The following is a 16,650-nucleotide window of genomic DNA, read 5'->3' as shown; positions in this document are numbered from 1 at the left end:
GTTACTATAAAGATATATTATCCTGGGTGTATCATTTGATTATTTCTTTAATAATATTAATAATAATAATGCATATAGCTGTATTATTAAATATTAATATTAAAGTATTATACATTCAGCTGATTAATTGGGATTGCACATCTTCATGATCTTAAAGAAGACAATTCTCTCTCTGTTTTCTTTCACCTTATGTCCCTCCAGGCCCACCCTTCTCCATTTATGGTATGCTCCCTGTACATCTTTCTCTGTATGAGGCAAAGGTCCACTCTGCTTACCATGTTGGAAAAAATCATTAAAACTGTTGAAATAGGTTCATTAGAGACCCTTTGATGTTCATACATGGCACATCATAAGGTATTCAGTCGTCGTGACAACTGGCCCTAATAGACTCGGGGTTCGAGTGTGCCCCTCCTCTTTGGTACATAAAGCATCTTCACTTTGATGTGAACTTCCACTCTTTGCATCTCTACCGCTCTGAACCACTGGGGTAAGTGTCACATTATTGCCTCTTTAATTTCTTAAATAATCTTTTTAAAGATTTTTTTAAAAAAATGTATTATGTTTATTTGGAAAATACTATTGTGCGAATATGTGTTTTCTTTTCTAAACAAAATAATCAGTGTGTTTACAAAGTTGCACAGTGACGTCTTTCTAGAACTCTTCCATTATTTTCTTCTACATTGTGAAGAGATAGATGTTTTCACTTAATGATCTGCATTAAGTTAGAATTACACTGACCTTTTAATGTTTTAAGTTTTTGCCTAAAACCACACTGCATTTAAAGTGTTGTATGTGTGAGTCCATGGTAGTGATTGTGGCCTAAATAATGGATGTGGGTGCAGTGAGAGAGTAAGCTGTTATCTGATATGTGAACAGACTGCCAGCATGTCTACAGTCTGTGTGAGGTCACTCTCAGAGACAGCCGAGCACAGACTCAACAAGCAGGAGCATCCCTGTAAGTAATCTTTCTGTATCTCTCCCACTTTCTCTATCTGTGTGCGTGTGTGGGGGTGTGTGGGTGTTGGTGTGTGTGGGTGTGTTTCCCTTCATCTGCTTTTATTACTTAGAATTTTAGGAGAAAATCTAAGCATCGTGGAGTCAATGCTAAAACGGGAGACGTATCAGTTGGGAGCAACAAAGGGCATGACAGATGGTGTGCTGCTTCTCACACACAAACCCTTGTCTTTGGATGTGGAGGGAGTGCTTGTCGAACTTTAGTATACTGTCCTAAAACACCCTTGCTGTGTCCATACAGATGAGGACACCGAGATGGACAGTCAGAAGCTCAGAAGCTCAGACGACAATCAGCAAGAAGAACTGGGACAAAAGAAACCACGCAGGAAAGACACGCCTGTGCTCAACTCTCCTCCTCTCATACCAGGTAGATTGCTTGTTTTCATGATTGAAAATATTTAAAAGTAATATCTTCTAGAATTGTAAACAAACGTTCTTTTTTGTGATGGTTCTTTTTTCACCAGGGGTAAGGTTAATGAAAGGGGAAGCACGTCTGATTCACTTGGAAGATGAAGAAAAGGAGACAAAGAAATAGCTGAATTTTTAGACTTTTAAAATGGTGTGGTTATTGTTACCATGATTTGCTCTGTGTGTGTTAAAGTCTGTGACATTTCTATGGTTAATTTAATGTTTCACATGTTTACAAATTTCTGCAACCTTGTTATGTTGAACAGTTTTGTTTTATTCTGAATATTGTAAGAAAAAGCATATTTGGTGGCCTACATATCGTGTCTGGTTTGTACAATATATATAATTATCATTATTATTATTATTATTATGGCTTTGTGAATATGGGAATGCTGTAAAGAGTGTGTGGACCCTGCTGCTTGGTAGTTTGTCACCTCCCACGTCGAAGAGATATACACTGGAGATGCATGGCTTTGCTCCGGGCATCAGTGAGCTTGCTCTCTGCTCCTTTCTCTCGGGGCAGTGAGTAGGAACTGGCACAGTAGCTGGGTTTCTTAGTGAAGCGGATCAGGTACCGTGGCCTCTCACCTGCAAGACAAAAGATCCAGCTGTTAGCTTGAGTGGGCCGTGGTATTGATCAGAATATCTGTCTTGCCACATGTCAAGATAGACATCTTAGATGCAGGAATGTAGCTAAAATAAAAACACAGAGTCGTCATCTGAGCCCTTTGAGTTTAGATTTATTGGCACAACAGTGCAATAATGGAGCATCTGAAACAAACAGGATCGCACCACCACGTGTCTTTCTTGGTTTGTGATTGTTTCCCCTACTTGAAAAAAACAAAGGTTTGAACAGTGTGAAGTCTAAAAATGTCAAACTTGCAAAGGATACATACAATTAGATCATTATATGGCTTATGCTTTGGAAAGAATGCACAAAACTGAGCTTAAAAAACATCATATGATTAAAATAGGCTTTCATTGCTTATGATGCAGTACAGAAGACAACCTGCAGGGGATGGCACTGAGCTGTTTACCGAGCTTCTCTTAATTAAATAAATCTGATCCTGATCATCTGAGTTCACATTTCACTTTTATCAGTAAGATCATATATTATTATTATTATTATTATTATTATTATTATTATTATTATTATTATTATTATTATTATTATTATTACACCTATACACATTTTGTCAGTACAAATTCCAGAGAAGTGAGTGAAAACCACACAATGCCATGACAGAATCATACATGATTGATCTAAACACCTGGCAGTTCTTATAAAGTAGCAAAAACAAAACAAAAACTAAAACTAAAAACAATTTCATTAAGGCAATATTTCACTGTACCATATTTACTGCTGTATTCTATCAAGGATGTTTCACTGCACACTGCATGTCACGGCTGATTCCTGATGAGGTGAGTGGTTACTAAGCAAACAGATGCAGTTAACAGGTCTATCTGTCATCTCACCCCTGAGGGCTATAGTACTCTCAGAGTGACCTTTAATGTCAGAAGAAATAGAATTCTAACAGCCATTTGGATTGTAACGGCAGCACTAGGCATGTGTTTACAGTATTGTGCAAAAGTTTTGCAGGCCTTCTTAGTTTTTGTTTCATTTAGATTCTCTGCATTAGTGCATCGGCAGAAAATGGATTTTAAAATGTATAAGAAAAATGATGTGTCATTAAAGATAGGAGGATTTTAGACCACTCTTCAGATACAAAACATCAGATGATGCTTCTTTCCAAGAAGAAAATGGGAGCCATGGACCAGGGCGTTTGAGCCAAGAACCATTCTCCAACATGCTTGAACTCCTGAATGGCAACCAACCATTTTCCTTATGAAACTGCATGACCTAAGAGAATTAATATTTTCATATTAAATGGTGTCATCATGTCAAAATATTTATTTATTTTTTTCATTTTCTGTTTAATGTTTAATTTCATATGTCATTTTAAAAAATTGTTATTTTGCATCACAGACTTTTTTCTAGATGTGCCTAATACCTTTTGTACAGTACTGTACTTAACAGGTTATAATGCCATGCCTAATGCTCTGTAACAGCCTACTGAGCTTGCTGGTGAGAGGATATGTGGAAAAATGAAGTCACTCACATTTAATATCAGCATAATCATGAAGAACTATTTGATGTATGCTTACTACATCACTTAAAACAGTACATTTACCGACAGTCAGAGACAGAAAAAGGTGATGTTGGTGACTGCTTTGAGGCATGATTGCCTGGTTTTCACTGAACACTACACAAATAGAAAACAGACTAAATATTTGTCTCATAACACACAATTGACACAAATAATGATTGGCATACATACTGATAATGAGCATACATTCTTGTGAGAAAACAAAATCTTTCCACAAGGAACCGAAAATAAACAACTGACACTACATTGAGGTTTTGAAGGATCGCACATCAGTGGTACAATAAAATGAATTTAAGGCAGTAATTATTGTTAAGCATAATAAACCTCATAAAAACAACTTGCACAGTATCTCATGAATCTTTTCTCTTCTCAAATGGGTTGTGCTAAGGGACAAAGGATTAATCTACAAAATAAATCTATTTATCTCTTTGGTAAAGGCAGCAATAACATTTTACACAGTGAGTTTGTTGACCACTTAACATATGCAATAATATAAAAGAAATTAAAAGATGTTATTTATTATTTCTGGTGGTATTTTCCTCGAGTCTTGATGTGCAGCACAGTCAGCATGTGCTTTTGATTACATTCACCTTTACCCATTGCAATTTGTTCCTATTAGAGAATATCCTCCATATTGTATCATGCCAAACGGAATGTTGAAATTTAAAATACAAAATACTTATTTATCACAATCATTATGGCTTGGGAATAGCTATCTTGGAGATGTTATGGTGGCTCATATACTTAAGAATTTATTTAAGTGCATCAAAGGAAGTGGCATGATTTTTATTTCATCATTTGTAAGATAAAACAGTCTGAGAACAGCTGGAGCAGTAACTCCAGACATATGAAAAATAAAAATGTTTTCCCTCCTATACTACACTTTAATCAAAAAAACAAAACAAAACTTGGTGAACTTATAATGATGCTGACCTTCCACATCGTAATAAGTCGAATGTTCACTGCTGATCGCAGTCATCAGTCTACTGACTGTATCTGTACACAACTGCTTATAAATAAACTTTTCTTATTTATATACAGTAAATATTTACAGAATGCTCGAAAAATTCGAACTGACTTTTCAAATCAGAAAGTACACGTACTATATTACAAGTTCCCATCGACTGACATTTTTAACAGTGAGGCATAGAGCCGTGTTGTACCTAAGATGGCAACAGTGTCTAGATTTACAAATGCAGCTTACCATACCGGAGAGATGGACACACAGCCACAAGTTTGGTCAATAAATTATGAGGTTTAACTGCCCTGCTTTATATATTAAAATATCTTTTCCCTGTTTTTTTTTTTTTAAGTTTTATGTTCACAGGAATATATTGTACCACACAAATCTACCTTATTTTGGCAAAATAGAAATGTTACCCAAATGGCACCTATCAGATTTACACTTTTTCACACAATTTAAGCACTTAGAACTAATTTACTGGCAAATAAAATAATCAACAGCAAAAAAAAAAAAGTTCTAAGTTCTAAGCGACATTATACAGACACAATCTAATGTTTTTTCAGACACGTGAGAACACATCAATCGGCAAACGTGTGCAGTAAACAAAAGCGTATGCAAGAACGCACATTTACTGAATACTGCTGTAGAGCTAGTGAAGTCCTGATCAGCATATTGTACAGGACACAATGCATATCAACCAGGTAGTTTCATACAAAGAATAACAACATAACAAATTTAAGCGGACATTCTTCAGCTTGTTTTTCCATACAAATGTGCATTTAGCTCTGGGTTCTGTCGCAGGAAGAGCATTCCAGTGGGGATGAAAGCCCATTTCAGCTGGCTGTGTATCAGTTCTAGGCTGTGTCTGTGCATGTACCCGTCTCTGGCAATGTCTGTACAGCTTTGCAACATCTGCAGCTTTATAGGCACGCCAATCTGCTATGTGTGCATGAGTGTGTGTGTGTGTGTGTGTGTGTATACATGTGTATACGTGTGAGTACATCATCTCTAGGGAGATCTCAGCTGGGAGGGGATACCACGATGGCCATACTGCCATATGCTCCCTTCTGGCTCCAGTGCTAATAGACTCTCTGTGCCTCTATGGCAACACCCACTGGGCTAATATGACCCTGTACTGGGTTAACTCTAGGCCAAGCTCTTCACGCTGCACCCTTTTTGGGTTTCATTGCAATATTGAGCCTGACAGTTGAGCCATACAAACATTCCAGCAAAAGCAGGAGAGTATTAGGCAACAAAAGAAAAATTATAAAAGTAAAAAAAAAAAGGAAAGTCTATTTCCAAAAGAAAACCAAGAAAAAAGAAAACAAAAACAAAACAGAACAAAACAAAAAATCAGTTCTATAAATATCAAAGCAGACACCAGATGGTGCCATTGTGCAGGAGTGAGAGTGTTGCCCAGCAGATGGAGTCCTTGTTGAAAAATGAAAGAGTGGTTAGTGTGCATCAGGCGTGGAGGCAGCTGCAGCACTGGCTACAAGGGAGGTGGCTGAACTTTCATGAGTGCTGTGCTCCTCATCTGCATCTGTAGAAAAGAGGAGATATATGGCACATTTAATGGCACAGGTGCCTTCTCCTGAGCTGCTGGGTGAAGAAATGGGATGGAATGACAGGAGTGTTATTAAGAGGCTGTAATTACAGTACATATCTGTGACACAATGGTACAAACCCACACAAATTCAACATGATTGCATTTTAGTTTACTGTGAGCTTACACTATTGATCACTTCAGGAACGGAACCTGCTACTCTGAAGATGTGATGATGATGATGATGATGATGATGATGATGATGATGATGATGATGATGATGATGCACAAAACTGTGCAATCTCAATAAACAGCCCCTCCAGATTGTTCAAAAAATATTTTCAAGCATGTAAGTGGAAGAGAGGTGGCCTAAACTTGTCACCAACAACAGTGTACAAAGCAAACAACCGTATTCTTTATTTTGTGTAGATGAGACATGCCTTGAGTTTCGGCTGAAATATCTAAATAGTGGCTGCCTCAATGGTTATGGAAAAGCTGTGTGATGTTATGGAGAAACTGAGTGATGCTGACTCATGGGTGGGGAAAAGGAAATGCTAGAGTTACCATCCGAGCTCTTTGTGTCACTGTCGTCACTGTCGGGTAAGTCCAGCTCTTCCCCTGACATTCAGATAAAAACCCAGTTACTTGTTTATATACTACTCATACCACCTTTGGTGAAATACACCTGTTATTTCTACATCCAGGCATTTAACACCTCTAACAATACTAACCACGTGCCATCAGAATCCTGTATTATTCATTCATTTTATGAAGAATGAATACAAAAGGGAGAAATAGTTGGCATCAATACGCAAGTTGTTTTAGTGTGCTTTTTAAGTCTAAACAGGAGAAACATATTCAGTATGTCTGACGCTGAACACATATCTAATATGAGAAATCAGATCTAATATGAAATTTTGTACACGTACCATTTTGAACTTGCTGACTATTGTCTGTATCACTGCTGGTGTCCAGATCTTTTGCATCCACCTGCTCATTAGCAGCCTCCAGTTTCGCTCCATTCACTCCCCCTGGGTCCTTATTGCCCTCCACCTCCTTGGGCTGCTGTTCTGTAGGCTCTTTCTTATCCGCTTTGTCCTTGGTAGAGTCTGCTGGTGCTGGTTTTGTGTCCCTCTGTTTGCAGACTGTCTTGCGTTCTGTGAATGATAAATCTTTCTTGTCTTTGTTGGGGGATTTTTCTTTTGGGTCTTTCTCAGTCTTGTCTTTGTCCTGTGTGGTGTCTGTTTTCTCCTCACTTGTGTCCTGTTTCCTGTCAGGCTCTTTCTCATTGGCCTTCTCTTCTTCCTCCTTTTTGGTCTTTTCCTCTACATGTATGAGAAAACAAGAACATCAACCCAATTTGGTATAAACATTGTCATGCCAAATGTCTCAATACCTAAATTTAAACATTTCTGTCAAAAGGTATCTGTCAGGTAAAACCCAGCAGATGTAGGCACCTTTGGCTGCCTGGGTTTTCCACTTCTCTCTGTTCTGATGCACTTCTTCATTCCAGGTATCCTTGAAACTCTTGAAGTCAACACTAAGCAGGGAGCAGTTGTGAGCAGTGGTGCCCTCTGAGCCAGTGCTCTTCACATTGGCCCGCTTGCCATCAGATGGGATGTTATTCAGGCTGTAAATATAGATATTTTCACACAAAAATGAACCTTTTGATGAGTGTTGTAATTTATATTAAGGTCATTTATATTTGTTTTCTACCAGTCTACAAAGTCATGGCAACTATTACAGCTTGACACTGGGAGAATCCTCTACATGAATATAATAGGACTATATGGTACCCACTGGAGCACTTTCAGCCAACCTAACGTAGGAAGCTGTATTAAGAAAAGACAGAGCTGTATAGTGGCTGTTTAAAAAGTGTTTCTAGACCTCTAATAATCATATCAAAAGTATCTATGACTGATTTACTCAACCCTGACCCCTTTTCTGTTAAACGAAACTGGGGTGGTGTGGTGAAGAGGAAGCTTGTCAGTGTTTTCACTGCAACTGCAAATTGCTTTGCAGGCAGCAAAAAGCTCTTTTACAAAAAACATCTTTAAAGCAGTTTATTTGGATGATACAGAGCTGAATTAGAACACTTAATGAGGGACACAGCAGAAGCCTGAAGAGGTTTGTGTGTATGAAACACCGCAAAATTGAAGCAAGGGATGATGATAATCTTCTTGCAAACATCCATGTGATATTTAAGCTTCTTTATCTAGCTAAACTATCACCGTCACACACAACAAGAAAGGCAGACACATACAGACACTAGTGAAAAAAATGCACTTTAAAATAAATATTTAAAAAAATATGAACTACATCTAAGTATGTTTTATTTACTAATATATTTATGTACTCAATTAACATATGCTAAAATGTGTAATCTAATATGCTAAGAACTATATTTGCACATAAATTAAATCAAACTGTATTTTAGTATCTTAAATATATATAAATCATAAATTAATTTAAATTGACTTGTTTTACAACAAGGAGGGGTGTTTATTGTTAGTCACATTTGTAATGTGCTGCTTACTGAGAAAAATGAATGCATTTGTCATTTGTACGTTATAAACATGTGTAATATTTAAAACTGTAGAGCTTGCATAATACATATTAACACGGCATCAACTAAAAGATCTGTAGAATGATTGAGGAAGTATAAAAATCGAGAAAGCGCTAGATTTCTAGATTGCCAGCCCCCCTCCCTTTATAGAATCCTGAGTAGGAGCTATTGAATAGCCAGACCCCTAAAGAGGTCACGAAGAAACCTTGCACTCCAAGTTAGATGGACGCATGCTGTTTCATTCAAGCCTTTCAGAGGTCGTGTATCTCTTGGTCTGGATTGCAGCTATAGTGTGCCAGGATGATAAGCTCCTGTGAACTGTGTCAAAAGGTCTTTGCAGGAGGCGTGAAGGGATTCAATTAAAGACCTGCTTGAAACAGATAATTACAGATAGGCGGATTTGTAGGGTGAAAGTGTGAAAAACTGAATCTGGGCATGAAAGTGAAGAAGGGTCAAAAAATGAACACAGTTGACAATGTGAATGATTAGTTAATTATCAGTGTATTAGGATGCCTTTGCCTACAAACAGCAGGAAGGATGATGGAATATGACTCTTGAGGGTTGAAGACTTGCCTGATTCAAGAGAGTACTTTTTTTATTTCTGTTACCCAGATAAGTGATAACAAAATTGAGTTGATGAAGTGAAATGATAGCATGGAGAATTAAAAGTTGAAGAAAGTATAAACATTTCTGGCAACAAAGGAGAAAAGATGGCTAGGAAGAATAAGAGTACAGAATGCTGGGATGCCTAGAGAAATGTACAAAGCAGACATGAGTACAGGCAGGGCCATAATAAGAGCTGTTCAAAGTCTTAGTATGCTGTCACCTTGTCATGAAGGCTATTGTGCTTTGAAAAGAGATTCCTTGATCTGTGTTGATTGTTCTTACATCCAAATATTGCAAAGCATGCTGTTTTTTTCTTGAATCTTTCAGTTAAAATCCGCTGAATATGTTTCTGAACTGAACAGGCAAGTCACCAAATGGTGATGCTATTAACATGGCTGTGGGTCAAGGTTTCACAGTGTCAGAGTCAGTGTGGTGACATCATTTTGTTTACCTCATCGTTTACCATTCACACAGCCATTGAGGTAAAGTGAAATGTTTTTAAGGTCCTTTGCATGTAGATTTTTTGGACATTTACACATTCAGTGCTGGCTGAGATGGAATTCAGGGAGATCAGTACAGAAGCAAGGAATCGGGTAAATAGAGAGCATGCTTGCCCAACTGAGTGTGTAGAAATGTAGTATGATTTCAAACAGAGAAAAATGCAAATGGAAAAAGCTCTTCATCTGATGTTTTAATTTACAAGATAAGCAGGAAAACCTACAATGAAATGTAGAAATATTGCTGCTAGTGGAATAACAGAGATTTTTAGAAAGTGAAATAGAAAAAATGGAGGAATAGATATTTCTTCCAAACTTTAGTTATTTTTTTTATAATGCATTTTTTTCCATAAACACTGATAGATAAGTGCTATCTGTATGTTTGAAAACATATTGTCACCTGTTCCTATTGGTCTTCAGGTGCAGTTAATACAAGGTAATAAAAGTGTCCTTGTCTAACCTCCGCAGGTTTTTTCCTGTCTTGTTGTACCTCTTGATTGCTTCTTCATAGATCCATAAGGATTTACTGCCAAGCATATTTTCTTATGCTCTTAAGTACATAGATTCAAGTAAAAAAAAAAACAAACATTTTTCTCAAAATAAAAATGTAAAAATGCTTGTTTGAAAATTGTAAGCTATGACATTGGGCTGTTATGTGTGTTTCGTGTGTTCTTAGTGTCGTAGTTTGTTACACTGGCAGCTTTTCATGGGATGTGTGTCCATGAAAGTGAATGAAATTAACTTGTACTTAGCATAAGGTATATATGTGATGATTAATAACTAAGACAAGAACAGCAACATCCTTAATTATGTATGACAGTTCCACTCCTCAGCCTAGTTTAGGTGCTGTCCTTGCGCACACACACACACACACACACACACACACATACACACACACACACTTATACATTTACTGGATTTCAGCCCTGCACTAGTGACTGTACAGACGTCTTCATTACCTCTTGTCAAACATGACCATATAAAGCTAAAACATGTACATCAGTTCATACTTATTTGTCCAACTCATTCAGTAGGAGGATCTGATGGACAAATTATTTAGTTTTATCTATAACTATGCTAGCTCACCTGGAACGTCTGAAGCTGGCCAGCCCTGAGCGTGATGCCTCGTCAATGAGTGGAGTCACTATTTTCTCTGTCATGTCTGACAGCACAGTGAACGTGGGCTCCACAATGAAGTCAATAAAGCCTGAAGGTTGGAAAAAAAACCAAATACATTCTTCTGATTCCAGTTGTTATTGTTCTACAATGGAAAGAGGAGCAGGCACACAACCCACACTCACCAATCTGAGACTGGGGCACCATGGTGGACTTGCGGTCACAAAGAGGAGAGAAAGCAAGGCCAAGTTCTGCCTCTTTATCCCCCTGGAATAGACACCATTTATTATGTCACCTTGAAGTGATGTTAACAGATTGTGATTATTATAAATTGAACAATTCAATTTATTTGTATATCACTTTTAACAATGGACATTGTCTCAAAACAGCTTTACAGAAGTATAAAAACATAGAGAAAAATGATAAAGTTTAAAGTTAAGTTACTATTTATCCCTATTTATCCTATTAAATATTATTATAAATATCAAATATTAAATATAAATATTATTATTATTATTATTATTATTGCCCCATTTGGGTATTTGGGCAAATGGAGAAAGTCTGTATAATTAAGTAGCTTAATTGTAGTAGTAACTTAATTGCAACAAAGTGTAACAAAGATTTTTTGCTATATTCCAGGGTATATAGAATATACCTCCAGAAATAAATTATGTTATCACATCTAGGAATTTGGACTGCTCTGTTCTTGTCTTTGCATTCCAAAATAGGTCCAAAGATTAGGAGAGCAAACACCTGACAGAAGTAGTTACAGTATGACTAACAGAAACAAAAGAACAACAACTGAAAAGAAAGAACAGAGCAAACGGTGCAAATGAGTTTTCTGGCTTTAGAGTGAAGACAAGAAAAGACAAGCAGACCAACATAAGCTATCCTGAGGAAAGAACAGGCTTGCACATTGGTGAAATGAAACAGTCAATTTATAAGGGAAAGACCCAGCATAGGTACACAATTTGCTAAGTTTAGGACTTGCACCTAAATGTTTGTCTATACCTGAATGACCAATGACTTTTTCCTGGACAAAAAAACATGTTCTGAAAAAGAAAAAGACAAGAGGTACAGGAGACCATCTCTATCAAACTGAAATAATGTGATCTGCAACACCATCCAATTCAATCCGATTCACGCTGAACTTGCCCTGTGTAACATCAAACTGATTTTACTTTATGTTTTGTATTGTAGAGTGTATATGTTTTATTACTTTGGCTACAAAATGGCAATGTTATTTTCAATTCCTACAGATGAATATCCCCAGTTATCATTCCTAATAAGGCTGTAAGGCTGCAGAAAAAGACTTTTTTCTATTAAGTAGCCTAACTATAAAGAATTTTGCTGACAAATCATCCACTGTGCACTGCACAATGGTGTGTAGCTAGCAGGTTTTAGAGAATGTTTTAATTTTTTTTACTGATAATAAGCACGTTAATTTGCTCCTGGCATTGCTATTGAATATGATTAGCAGTAAAGACTTATTAGATATTATTTTATCACATCACGGAGTTCATTTTTGTACTCTTAAGAACAGCATTTCATCCAATGAAATGCCTCATTACTTCACCACATTAGCAAGCAGATGATACACACATCAATTACAATTATAAAGACATAAGGCCACTTAGATGCAGGGGAAAGGGTAGATAAAACAGTTATTATTCTTCTGTGAGTATGGTGTGGGCAGTTGCTTGTAGGTGAGTGGAATACAGACTTGGCCAGTATATATTTTTGTGTAAAATGATAATTTCTATCTAAAAACTTTTTCGTTAATACAACCATGCTGAAATAGTACCTTAGAAAACAGAAAAAAAGTATTTAATAGTCAAATGGTAGTTTCCTTTTTTTCCCTTTTAACTAATAATTCTCTCCAAAGACTTTCTATCTTATGCTGCAACATCATGAAGACAGTTAAATCAAAAATTGTGCTGTGCTGGAGTATTGAAAGAAAGGATTTGCAAAACTAATTATTTTACAAAAAGACTGCTTTAAAACATCATTAAAAGACATTAAAGTGTTAACTTTGGCAGACTTGTTAATGGGCTTAGAGAATACGGAGGTGTTCAGATTCCAATGTAGCAATTATTTTGGTCAATCACTTCATTAATAGGGGGCAAGGATACATCAGATGAAGCTAATGTTCATGGAAGTGAGGAGCTAGTGAATATTAAGTAAGAGTAGGATTATACCACAGCGGAAAGGGATTATGATTGCTGAATGGAAATGAGGATGTATTTGCTCTCTGAATGAGATTAATTTCTCCTTTGCATTGACATTTGGGAATCTTGCAGACTTTGTGGGGAACCTTTTTGGTTTGAATTTTCAATTACAGTTTTAATTACATCTGTGTTTCCAAGGGACTGTGGTGGGTTAAGGTGCCTTGTTCCCATCAGAAAAGTAGAAATAATCCTCTGGCTGCCACATACAATTAGGGTGGATGTGAACTTTTTATAGTCCCTGAAAAAGCCAAAATCCTAGCTGATAACACCACCACCAAAAGTATAGTTTTGGGTAAATCTGTGTACTAAGTGCTTTCTGGACTGCTACAGACCCACAGACCCAGGGAACTCAGCTAGATTTTGGAACCACGAGTAGGACTATACTGGCCTAACTGATGAATCTTGTGAAAAGTCAGGAGTAGAGCTAGCCGTATGCACTGGTAAAAGTGTTTAACCCTGGTGCAGATGCCACTCTAAACCCAGATGAACCCATATAAACATGCATTTGTCTCAACATTTCACCCAATGCACTACTGTGCAGCTCCGGATGAATTGGCAGTGCAGAGTGAGCCCTGTGTAGAGAGAGTGGGGAGAACCTCTATATCTACCCAGATGTTTGATATAGCTAACAGAACACTGATTGAACAAACCAGCATATAATGTCATACTGTATGTGAACTAGCAAAAAGAAATTCAGGATCAGACACACCACCTTGAAAAACAGCTGGTTAATATGGTTTGAATCCAGGGGGACATGTTCTCAGTGTTGCTGTAGCCCTCTGCAATCTGTGAGGAAGGTGTCTGTAGGGATTCTTCACAATTCAGTGGGACACCACTCCCAACTGAACTCTTTTTGTTACAACCTGCAAGCCATGCTTTGGCTGGTAATATAATGTACATTACTGCCTGTCATGTTTTTGGGTCCAGTTGAAGGGTGACACCCCACTTTCAGGCATGCCTGTTGTTCTAGTACACCCGGGGGGATAACTGATCCAGCTGATGGCACCAGTCCAAACATCTTTGCCAGATTGTGGCACCATTTGTGGCAGTCTGGCTAAGTCTGATACAGACGCTTTGGTGAAGCACATGGCCCCATATTCTGGCTCCACTGCCAAGACTGAAGCGTCAATCAAAATCCCTTACATCCTCATTTGCCATCTGCAGATTGGAGAGACTGTAACACTGACTGCAGGAATGCAAGTCTTGTAGCATTTTTATCCACTGTGAAGGAAAATGACCTACATGTATTGAGAAAGTGGATGTTTTTATGAAGCCAAAACCCAAAACCTTCACCAGTCACTAAGCAGAGAATGCAGAAGAAATGCTAAGGCTGGACCTGACAGAATTATTTTGATCAGCAATAAATAGCATGTAGAATGATAAGGTTCTCTCTGCCACATTATCAATGTTTTCTACAAGCTCTGCAGACAGTTAGTTGGTGGAAATCTTAATAAGAAACAAAATAAGATGGAGAAATTGACTCAGCAGAAGAAAATAAGCAATAATGCTGGACTAATTCCACTTAAGTGAATAGAGTTAGCAGATTAGTAATAAATATTAGTAATGTTTGCCAAGGGAACACCACTGTACTATGCTATCAATGTTGGCAAAAATGCAGAAGGAGACACTAGAACTGCAGGGAAAATAGCATTACTCCCACCATCTATAGAATACAGTAAAGGCAAATCATTGGTACTGTGGATAGAAAACATTCACCTATACAGGACTCATAGAGATGATAATCTGCGTACAAGGAATAATAACTACCTAAATCCTTGCAAGCAATACAAATGAGGTTTAGCATTGCTAACTAAAAAATTCCAGGGTTAATAATGCTAACAAGTGACTGGCTAAAGGCAAGGCATTGAAGCTAACCGGCAGAAAAAAACACTCAATGGTAAATGCATGCAATGGAAGTCTGTGGCATTATTTAAAACAAAAGCATTCACCAAGGTAGAAAAGAAGAGGAGGAGGCTATTTTCATTATCGTATAACAGACTAACTGCAGCTCTGACTGTAGCTATGGAGCAGCTAAATACTGAATATGTGTAGTCTACTACATACATAGACAAGAAAAAATAAATGGGATGATGGCTTTATGACAGCCATATTTTTTGAGCTGCTATTTGGAAGATCTTGTTATGTGTGCGCACATACACAAATAGGTATCCAGGTGGTTCACACTGCCCCCCTAAGGCATTTAAGACGGGTAAACATTTGGTTTTGCACACACTGTAGTCATTAATCGAACTAACAGCTATGGCTTATAATAGTGTTGTTGGCAAAAGAAATAACCACAAGGCTGCAAGTGTAACCCTTAATGAAGATGAATGGAATGTGTGGCGTGTGTAAAGAAGGGAACAAACCTGTCTGAAAAACTCCTCCAGCAGAGATGTGGTCCAGCGGTGATGCAAATCCCACTTTTTGGCAGGGTGGCTGATGTCCGCAGTGTGTAGTAACAATGATAAAGCCTTTGGTTTGTCAATCCTACAGACCACAGCTAGAATGACTCATCTGAACATTCTTTCAACATTCATCTTGGATTGCTTTATTATAAATAGTTCTGTTAAAGGGTAACACACTTACGCCTCTGGCTGCTGAAGGAAGTTCTTCATGGCTTTGATCTGCTGGAAGTGACAGGACATGTCTGTGGCCAAAACCATCTCAACTACCAGTGTTCGGAACTCTCTAAAGGCGGTAAAAAGAAGAGTGAAATGGTAGCTTCTACACACACACACACACACACATTAGTACTTATATTTTATTTATGCTGATTAAATCTAATCCCTTACCTCCAGTCATCTTTTGATAAGTTATAGAGAATATTCATTTCATCGTCCTCCTGTAAGAGTCGATAAGCAGAACTCACGTGATGGTTCTCCTGCACTGCACGGTCATTGTACAATATTGCAGTGTCTGATCTAATGAAATACATAAAACATAATATGTGCTGGGCCATTCACAATTTTGGACTAATCAGTTCTTTCTAAAAAAAAAAAATACTCGATACCTTGTTTGTATGTGGAAATTGTTAGTGGTCCCGGTGTGTTCATAATCATGTATTGACGCTGCAAATATCATCGCAAAGATTTCTAATTCTGTCAGCCAGTGCTGCAAAAACAGAGAAAAGAACTCAGGAAGAAGAGGGAGTGTGTTTCTATAACAAATATATCTCCAAAGTCACTATGTCTTATATGATCATGAAGCTTGGACATAACAGTTTGTTTTTTTGTTTTAGAAAAACATCTGTTTCTATCTGTTTCATAAGTTTTTTTTTTTTATAAAACTTTTTTACTGTCAGTAAAATGACAAATATTTCACTTATTTCTAATTGACCAACTTTAGAACACAGATTTCCATATGTGGTCTTAATATTATGTTTCTTATAAGTGAAGAGCAGTCATCAGATATCAGACATTAAGGTTTAGCAAGAACTAAATGAATGATCATATTTAAATATATACACAATTATATAAATATATTTATCTATCCCTCCATCCAACCATCCATCCATCCATCCATATATACATACATGTC

General features: G+C 37.3%; 2 protein-coding genes across 6 annotated transcripts in view; one reads left to right on the top strand and one right to left on the bottom strand.

The window, feature by feature from the left end:
* Positions 1-410: 410 nt before the first annotated feature.
* Positions 411-1,736, top strand: ppp1r17 (protein phosphatase 1 regulatory subunit 17). The gene is made up of 4 exons (XM_058393212.1): positions 411-487; positions 877-955; positions 1,256-1,381; positions 1,479-1,736. The coding sequence occupies exons 2-4, from the start codon at positions 886-888 to the stop codon at positions 1,547-1,549; spliced, it is 267 nt and encodes an 88-aa protein (XP_058249195.1). The 5' UTR covers positions 411-487; positions 877-885; the 3' UTR covers positions 1,550-1,736.
* Positions 1,673-16,650, bottom strand: part of pde1ca (phosphodiesterase 1C, calmodulin-dependent a) — a 73,489-nt gene continuing 58,511 nt past the window's right edge. For 3 of the 5 annotated variants that reach the window (XM_058393173.1, XM_058393191.1, XM_058393200.1), the window contains 9 exons: positions 16,124-16,224; positions 15,906-16,034; positions 15,700-15,801; positions 15,480-15,600; positions 11,071-11,152; positions 10,856-10,976; positions 7,558-7,730; positions 7,030-7,425; positions 1,673-2,010 (listed from right to left, as the gene is read on the bottom strand). In XM_058393173.1, the coding sequence (XP_058249156.1) occupies positions 1,853-2,010; positions 7,030-7,425; positions 7,558-7,730; positions 10,856-10,976; positions 11,071-11,152; positions 15,480-15,600; positions 15,700-15,801; positions 15,906-16,034; positions 16,124-16,224 (1,383 nt within the window). In that variant the 3' untranslated portion in view covers positions 1,673-1,852. Of the gene's footprint in view, positions 2,011-2,142; positions 6,098-6,664; positions 6,719-7,029; positions 7,426-7,557; positions 7,731-10,855; positions 10,977-11,070; positions 11,153-15,479; positions 15,601-15,699; positions 15,802-15,905; positions 16,035-16,123; positions 16,225-16,650 lie in introns of those variants that run through there. The other 2 variants (XM_058393180.1, XM_058393186.1) reach the window with 2 other exon arrangements.

Source organism: Hemibagrus wyckioides, linkage group LG01 (assembly GCF_019097595.1).
Source record: "Hemibagrus wyckioides isolate EC202008001 linkage group LG01, SWU_Hwy_1.0, whole genome shotgun sequence".
Lineage (NCBI taxonomy): Eukaryota > Metazoa > Chordata > Actinopteri > Siluriformes > Bagridae > Hemibagrus > Hemibagrus wyckioides.
The sequence above is the reverse complement of the archived record's forward strand: the minus strand, read 5'-3'. Positions and strand labels throughout refer to the sequence as shown.